This window comes from Aotus nancymaae, unplaced genomic scaffold (genome assembly GCF_030222135.1).
Source record: "Aotus nancymaae isolate 86718 unplaced genomic scaffold, 86718_ANA_hifiasm-v0.15.2.pri h1tg000008l, whole genome shotgun sequence".
Taxonomy (NCBI): domain Eukaryota; kingdom Metazoa; phylum Chordata; class Mammalia; order Primates; family Aotidae; genus Aotus; species Aotus nancymaae.
Genome location: NW_026988419.1, coordinates 6,445,421 through 6,454,248, shown reverse-complemented (window position 1 = coordinate 6,454,248; position 8,828 = coordinate 6,445,421). Strand labels below are relative to the sequence as shown.

Below are 8,828 nucleotides of genomic sequence, written 5' to 3'. Positions count from 1 at the left end.
GGGCCTCGGCGGCCTCCTCTATACACACATCAAGGGAACCAAGAGAACCACGTAGAATCCTCAACCGTGCGGACCACTGACCCTCGAGAAATTCCAGTCGTCTTTTTCCCAGCCGGATCCTGCCTGTAGATGGCCAGGGAAGGCTCTAGAAAAGGGGCGCCTTGTGATGCAACCATCAGCACCCGATGCCATGTCTTACTGCGGGGAGGGAACCATGACGTCCTCTCAGGCCCAAGGGTGAGACACTCCAATACTCAGACCTAGAGTCCAGAGGTTTGTAGGACCCAAGTCTTGTTTAAGTATTTATTTAAGACTAAAGAATCATGTTTCCCATTTGTACTTAAAAAAAAGTTCTTTATTGAGTGCCTACTATGTGCTAGACACTGTCCTAGGTGCTTGGGATATATTTGTGAACAAAGTTAAAAATCTCTGCCTTGCCACTTACCTTCTAGCTTGGGATGGGGTGTGTAGAGGGAATACCAAATAGTAAACACGATGAGGTAGTGAATTTTATAGTGTGTTAGAAAGTGTTAAGTGTGTGGATCTAATGGGAATGCTAATCCCATAAAGAAGACGATGGAGAAGAGGACTGAGCCCGAGACTTGGGTCTCCAACTTGGGAACGAACCTGCAGGGAGGCTGAATGAGAGCAGGAGGAGAGGGAGCCGCAGTGTCTTAGGGAGTCGCTCAACACTGTGTACCTCTCTAATACACTTCCTCTTGCACTGATACTCAACAATGTGGCTGCAATTATGTCCACGAAAATCTATTCGAGGTGGGGTGTGGTGGCTCATGCCTGTAATCCCAGCACTTTGGGAGGCCGAGGTGGGTAGATCACCTGTGGTCAGGAGTTTGAGACCAGCCTGGCCAACATGGTAAAACCTTGTCTCTACTAAAAATGCAAAAATTAGCTGGGTGTGGTGCCTTGAGTAATTAGTAAATTAGTCTGAGCACCCCTGTAATCCCAGCTAGCTACTCTCCAGGCTGAGGTGGGAGAATTGCTTGAACCTGGGAGGTGGAGATTGCAGTGAGCTGAGATTGCACCACTGCACTCCAGCCTGGGCAACAGAGCGAGACCCTGTCTCAAAAAAAAAAAAAAAAAATCTAGTTGAATAATTGATATAGGAATGGAGAAAAGTGGCTAGGCAAAGAAAAATCTCACATTAGTAAGTAGGCTAATTTATCTGTTTACTGTAAGAAGGATTACGGTTAAGTAGGCTAATTTATCTGTTTCACTCTTAAATGTTAACTCTTTGAAGGCTAAGATTTGTTTATCTTTAGCTCTCTATCTTGGCCTAATAGAGCAGTCACATATTTGCAGAGTAAATAAGTAAAAAACAGGTGGAGAGTCGGAGCGAAGCTGTGACTTGCCGTGCTGGACCATCCAACATTCCAACCGTAATTCAGTTGCAGATGTTGGAGCTCATAAACTGATGCCCCAAAGTACGATGCCTGGACATACCGAACTGCAGAAGCCTAAAGGTCTCTTTGACCTCCCCGACCAGGTCTCTTCTGAAGAAGCTGCAGTCCCTTTGTCTGCCTCAGATCTAGACCCACCAAGGGGAACTAATGTTTTTTCTTCCCCTTCTTGTAAGACTAAGAATGTAACCACACTTGAACAGACCCTTTCACTGTCAAAGAGAACAGACTTTTAAATTAATCTCAGTTCCTGATCCTTTACTGTCCCTCAGCAGAATTCCTCTTCTTCCTCCTCCCATAACCTGTTTAGCCAGGCTGATAATACAAGCTTCTGAACCCTGTTGGAAGGTGGGCATGCACTGTGCTTCTCCTAGTGCAAACATTAATATATTTGTCTCCCTTTTCCTTTCTTTTCTTCTCCTTTTCTTTTTTTAATTGTCCAGGGTAGAGTGCAGTGGCACCATCTCAGCTCACTGCAACCTCCGCCTCCCAGGTTCAAGCAATTCTTGTGCCTCCGTCTCCTGAGTAGCTGGAATTACAGACGTGTGCCACCACACCTGGCTAATTTTTGTTTTTTTAGTAAAGATGGGGTTTCACTGTGTTGGCCAGGATGGTCTTGCACTCCTGGCCTCAAGTGATCTGCCGGCTTCAGCCTCCAAAAGTTCTGGGTGTATACCTTTTCTCTAGTGAATTGACCTTTTTTGTGAGTTGGTTTTCAGTGAACTTTTGGGGGGTGAGGGGGAAACTTTGTGTTGACCCCAACACAGACCGACATCATGGGAGGATGTGTAGACGAGCCCAGGAATTTCTGTGACACTGATGACCAAAGATTGGAATTGATTTCCAAATTTCTATCTTTATTATAAAATCTGCTACAGGATAGTATGGGACCTAGCACCCACTGACTGAAACCCATCTAAAGATCATGGGTGATCTTTACATATCACCCACGTCTTTTGCTCTGTTGGCCTCACTAATGCAAGTTACACATCCTACAGAACAAAGAGATGGCTGAGAATATGGAGAGATTATTCTTTTTATTAAGGAAGAGTAGTCTTTTTTTTTTTTTTAACAGGGACACGGAAACAGGAAAGAAGTTAGTGAATGTACAATATGAAACAACAAGAAATCTATCATAAGGAATTTCTTTCAAAAAAGGTATTAGTTTTCACGATTTTATTTTGTTAAGCTCATAACACAAACAGATTTTTTGACGTGGGTGGCTGTGCTTCCACCACTTATGTTGATAATATATGCTAATCTTTTGTCTTTTTCCCAATGAAGACAAGATTACAAAAATGACAGAGAATAACAGCATAGTAGCTCAGTAGCATAATAGCATAATGCTAAGTCCTGGAAGATACAGGGAGAAGAAATGAAAGCAGTCATACCACCACAAAGGAAGAAAAACAACCCTGAGACTTCAGACTAAAAGGGACAGAATGAGCAATTCCAAGACATCCAGGTAGATGAGGCAGGACAGAAGCAGAAAGGTGGAGTGGAGGCAAGTTTCACCAGATTCTGTGAGCAAAGCCTCAGCGTTTCTTAGGCTAGAGGCAGAGCCAGGCTGGCCCACCTAGCAGCAGCATTGCTTCTGGCAGCAGCACTTTTGCTGACAGCATCCTTTCTGCTGGCAACAGCCCTTCCCACAGCCACAGCCACATGAGCTGCAGGTGCGGCGGCAGCAGCAGATCACGGGCGTGCTACAGCAGCCCCCACAGCAGCCGCGGCAGCAGGGGCAGCAGCTGGAGCAGCAGCCCACCCGGTAGCACCTGCAGGTGGTGCAGCTGCCACAGCCTCCACCACAACCACCACAGCCACCGCAGCCACCACCGCAGCCACCACCGCAGCCACCACCGCAGCCACCACAACCACAGCAACCCATGGTATCAGTAGAGAGGACTCAGGTGAAACGATGAGGGAGGACTCGGGAGAAGTAAGGAGGTCTGATGCTCTTTGCTTCAGGGGCTCTTATATACCCCTTTCAGGCCTAACATGTGGCAGCTGGCCACTTCCTTGTTTCCTCCAGCTTCCCTGGAGGAATTTCACAAGACCCTGAGTGTATTTCCTCATTGAACACCTCTGACCTCATAGAATTGCTTATTTTCACATTTACTTCTTCCTGAAGTTATGCTTCTAATAAAAACAGCATGTTTCTTAAATATTTAGTATTTTTTTTTTTTTGAGACCCAGGCTGGAGTGCAATGGCGAGATCTCCACTCACCGCAACCTCCTCCTCCTGGGTTCAAACGATTCTCCTGACTCAGCCTCCTGAGTAGCTGGAATTACAGGCACATGCCTCCATGCCTGGCTCTTTTTTGTATTTTTAGTAGAGACAGGGTTTCACCATGTTGGTCAGGCTGGTCTCAAACTCCTTACCTCATGATCCGCGCGGCTCTGCCTCCCAAAGTGCTGGGATTATAGGCGTGGGCCACTGTACCCAGACTAGTTTTGTTTTAACCTAGCAGTTTTGAAGTGTGATCTATGAATCTCACTTGATGAAAGCCCATCTCCTACCTTCCATGCATCAGGATCCCTCAGCCTGGAGAGGATCTTTCCCTTGGTTTTCCCTTCCTCTAAAGGAAGTCTTTTCTGTATTCAGGTGCTGTCGGCGGATTGCAAGAGAAGGTGAGATCCCACATGGATAAGCAAAGCACTCAAAGCTTCACATGCCAAAAGTTCCCTTGGCTAACATCTGAGAAGGCTTTCTCATCTGTTTTCAGAATTACTTTTGCTATTGATTCACAAGTCAAAATATGGGAAAGATAGCCATCTGGAGTTGATTGTCACAATGTATTTTTAAGTGAGCTTCCCACACTGGCTCACATTCCCCTCTCTTATCCTATACTCATGGAGTAGTGGTTGAGGTAGCCAAGAGCCTCTGCCACCAGCTGGTTTCATGTCCCTAAAAAAGCCATGGTCCCTATGTGACCCAGTTTCCTTAGCTTAGAGTAAATAATGTATAGTCTTTTAAAATACTTTATTTTTTAGAGCAATTTTAGGTTGACATCAAAATTGAGCTGAGGCCTGGGCGCAGTGGCTCATGCCTGTAATCCCAGAACTTTGGGAGGCTGATGCAGGTGGATTGCTTGAGGTCAGGAGTTTGAGACTAGTCAGGTCAACATAAAGTCTCTACTAAAAAATACAAAAATTAGCCAGGCATGGTGGTAGGGTAGTCCTGGCTACTCGGGAGGCTAAGGGAAGAGAATTGCTTGAAGCTGGGAGGTGGAAGTTGCAGTGAGTCTCTATCCACTGCACTCCAGCCTGGGTGGCAGAGTGAGACAGAGTCTCAATCAAATAAAATAATATCTGAGCCAAAAGTACAGAGTTCCCGTATACCCCCATCCTCCCCAGCACAGCGTCCTTCACTACTGACTTCCCATGCCAAGGTGGTACATTTGTAACAACTGGTGAACCTACAGTGACACATCATAATCACCCAAAGTCCATGGTTTTCATCAAGGTTTACTCTTGTCTTCTTTCATTACCCTGGGTACTTAGCCCCTTCAGAATCATATATCTGGGTGGGTGTGGTGGCTCACGCCTGTAATCCCAGTACTTTGGGAAGCTGAGGCAGGTGGATTACCTGGGCCAACATGGTGAAACCTTGTCTCTACTAAAAATACTGTAGTCTCTACTAAAAAAGGCTGTAGTCTCAGCTATGAGGGAGGCTGAGGCACGAGAATTGCTTGAACCTGGGAGGCAGAGGTTTAACAGCCTGGGCAACAGAGTGAGACTTGGTCTCAAAGAAGAAAAAAAAGAATCATATGTCCTAGGGATTGTCTCCAAAAAATTAAGAGAACAGAAGAACTCACGTAAAGTCCTTTTGCAGCCTTCAAGGGCTATTCCTAAACTTGCATCCTTTTCCAGAGTGCTGTGATCTGGGGTATTCCCCCTTGCATTTCTGTAGAGCAGTGGATCTCAGTGAGGGACAATTTTGCCCCCAGGAGATAATTAACAACATCTGAAGACATTTTTGCTTGTTATAACTGGCAGAGAGACTGTCATAACTAGTGGCTTGAGACCAGAGATGTTACTCAACATTCTACAATGTGCAGGACAGTCCCCACAACAAGGAATTGTCTGGCTGAAAATGTCAGTAGCCCCAAGGATCACAAGTCCTGGTGTATTTAGTGTTTTTTCTTTCTAAAGCATTTTCACATCCATTATTTCAAAAAAATATAATTGCCTGAGATTTGCCTTTAAAAAATTGTTCCTCAATTAGTTAACAAAGATGCATTGTGCCCATGCCAGGTAAAATGTTCTGGACTGGGGCCAGGCATGGTGATTACACCTGTAATCCCAGCACTTTTGGGAGGCTGAGGCAGGAGGATCACTCGAGTCCAGGAATTTGAGACCAGCCTGGGCGACATAGCAATACCCCCATCTCTACAAAAAATAAAAAATTAGTCAGGTGAAGTGGCACACACCTCTAGTACTAGCTACTTGGGAGGCTGAGGTGGGAGGACCACTTTAGCCCAAGAAGTTAATGCCACAATGAGTCATGATCATGCTACTGTGCTCCAATCTGTGTGACAGAGTAAGGGACCGTGTCCAAAAAAAAAAAAAAAAAAAAAAAAAAAAAAAAAATGTCTATGCTGTGCTGGAAGATTATGTAGCTGATCATTTTGAGCCATAATTTGGCCTGTGATTTAGAGCAGGAACTAAGGCTGGGAGTTGGGGGGTGGTCAGGCCACCTCTATCAGACTGTGTGAAATTGTGCAATATGGGTCACATCAGTTGATTTCAAACATGTCCTGAGTGTTAATTAACAACATATATGCACATGATTAAAATAATTCCACAGTTCCTTCTCCCATCTCACCTTCTTCTCTAGTCCACTAAACAGAAGCAGCATTATCCTCCTGTCAGCTTCTGTTGGGAGCTGCCTCCGTATTTCTTATTAATTCCTCTATTTCTTTTTTTTTTCTTTTTCTTTTTTTCTTTTTAAGACACAGTCTCATTCTGTCACCAGGCTGGAGTGCAGTGGTGCGATCTCGGCTCCCTGCAACCTCTGCCTCCTGGGTTCAAGCAATTATCCTGCCTCAGCCTCCTGAGTAGATGGGACTACATGCATATACCATCACATCCAGCTAATTTTTGTATTTTTAGTAGAGACAGGCTTTCACCATGTTGGCCAGGATGGTCTCCATCTCTTGACCTCATGATCCACCTGCTTTGGTCTCCCAAGGTGCTGGGATTATAGGCGTGAGCCACCGCGCCTGGCCAATTCCTCAATTTCTTAATTGCCAATGTTAGTTTCTGTTAAGATGGATGGGAATTTAACTTTCTTGTATCATTCCTAATATATTTGTATTACTAGTTTTTGTAATATCCAAAACCAATGGTAACTTGGTTATTGTAGTATAAATATTGCTCACTTGAGTCAAATAGTCTACTATAATTACATTTCCTGAAGCAGTCTTTTATTTATCTTAAGCATTGGATTTAATTCTTTCTCTCTCTTTTTTTTTTTAAACTTTTTGCTTTTATTTATTTTGATCTATTTGCTATTGTCAGCAATATAATGTTTCATGTGGATTTTCCTCTTGGACAGCAATTGATAAAACTTTTCAAGCAGCCAAGCTTTTTCTTTATTCTACTTACAAAATGCTTTCTTATTTTAAATGCCATGTGAATTGTACCAAAAAAAGATGAATCACTGTGATGGTTTACTTGTGCTTTATAAGCAATCACCCAATGTAATTTATTTATTTATTTTTTGAGCCAGAGTCTCACTCTGTCACCCAGGCTGGAGTATAGTGGTGTGATCTTGGCTCACTGCAACCTTCACCTCCCAGGTTCAAGCGATTCTCCTGCCTCAGCTTACCAAGCAGCTGGGACTACAGGTGCACGGCACCATGCCGGGCTAATTTTTATATTTTTAGTAGAGATGGATTTCACCATCTCTACTAAACCTGTTGGTCAGGCTGGTCTCGAACTCCTGACCTCAGGTGATCCACCCACCTTGGTCTCCCAAAGTGGTAGGATTACAGACGTGAGCCACCATGCCCGGCCGACACAATGTTAAATATACTGAATAATGAAACATAGAGCCAAGCTTTATAACTGGGTATTGGGGAGCAAAATCTTCCATTCTCAGGTCAACAATCTCTGGTGAGAGTATCTGGCTGCTTCTGCAGTTGGCAATGACATTCGTGCCCAAGACACCTGTCATTTCTCCAGTCTGGTAAGATACTTTCTGGGCACTATAGAGGAATACCCTCCTGATAATGCTCATTTGTTGTTCGAACATTGGACCATCCGTTCAAGCATTGCTGCTGTACTATGTGGGCTTTCTGAGAGTGCCCAAGACTGTTGATGATACCCCCTTTCCCATGGCTCTCAGGAGGGCTTACTGCAATTTTTAGGACATTTGACTTAGAAAACAAAACAGGTAATCTCATAAACCTAGTTCCCATTCCAAAGGGCAGTTAATAATATATTATGAGATTCTCCCATGACAATTGACCCAAACAATAACAAGGAAGTGGTCACGTGTTTCCCTCTCCTCTCCCGGGAGTTGGTACATAAGGGCCTCCCCCAGCAGGAGGCATCAGACTTCCTCACCTCTCAAGTCCTCCTTCCTCACTTCTCCTGAGTCCTCTCTACTGACACCATGGGTTGCTGTGGTTGTGGTGGCTGTGGTGGTGGCTGCGGTGGTGGCCGCAGTGGTTGCGGTGGTTGTGGTGGTTGCAGTGGTGGCTGTGGCAGTGGCTGCGGTGGTGGCTGTGGCGGCTGTGGCAGTGGCTGCGGTGGTGGCTGTGGCGGCTGTGGCAGCTGCACCACCTGCAGGTGCTACCGGGTGGGCTGCTGCTCCAGCTGCTGCCCCTGCTGCCGCGGCTGCTGTGGGGGCTGCTGCAGCACGCCCGTGATCTGCTGCTGCCGCCGCACCTGCAGCTCGTGTGGCTGCGGCTGTGGGAAGGGCTGTTGCCAGCAGAAGGGTTGTTGTCAGCAGAAGTGCTGCTGCCAGAAGCAATGCTGCTGCTAGGCGGGCCTCCGGCCTCTGGGAAGATGCTGCAGGTAACTAACTGTCCTGTTGGTAAAATTTTCTCTCCCTCCTGCCAGTCTTCTCTGATTTGAAAGTCATAAGAAGTTTTATCCATATTCCCTGGTCTCTGAGATCCCACCTGCACATGAAAACCACCAACACAAACCTTCTCTGTCAATCACCAATCAAATTATGAGCCCAACGAAACAGAGGGGTATTTTTAATGCTATGTTTTCTTGAAATTTTACTATTGAAATGTGTGTTTCTATTCCTTTCTCCTTCTTTCTGCAGCTTCTGTATCTTGCATCTCTGCTCCTGCTTTCTGTTTCTGTAAACCTGGGATAATATCTTCCCAATAAAGCAAATAAAATTGGTATCGAATACTCATGGACATCTCTCTTTTGTTATTCTAATGTGTC

At 45.2% G+C, this 8,828-nt stretch overlaps 2 protein-coding genes across 2 annotated transcripts; one reads left to right on the top strand and one right to left on the bottom strand.

Moving 5' to 3' along the window:
• Positions 1-2,994: 2,994 nt before the first annotated feature.
• Positions 2,995-3,303, bottom strand: LOC135273600 (small cysteine and glycine repeat-containing protein 8-like). The gene has a single exon (XM_064372799.1). The coding sequence runs from the start codon at positions 3,301-3,303 to the stop codon at positions 2,995-2,997; it is 309 nt and encodes a 102-aa protein (XP_064228869.1).
• Positions 3,304-8,037: 4,734 nt separating this feature from the next.
• On the top strand, positions 8,038-8,409 carry LOC135273599 (small cysteine and glycine repeat-containing protein 8-like). Its single transcript, XM_064372798.1, has one exon. It carries the CDS (start codon positions 8,038-8,040, stop codon positions 8,407-8,409), a length of 372 nt encoding a protein of 123 aa, XP_064228868.1.
• Positions 8,410-8,828: the final 419 nt, after the last annotated feature.

Excerpts from the sequence above, each read along its gene's own strand:
- LOC135273600 (XM_064372799.1), bottom strand. The coding sequence starts at position 3,303 with ATGGGTTGCTGTGGTTGTGGTGGCTGCGGTGGTGGCTGCGGTGGTGGC.
- LOC135273599 (XM_064372798.1), top strand. The coding sequence starts at position 8,038 with ATGGGTTGCTGTGGTTGTGGTGGCTGTGGTGGTGGCTGCGGTGGTGGC.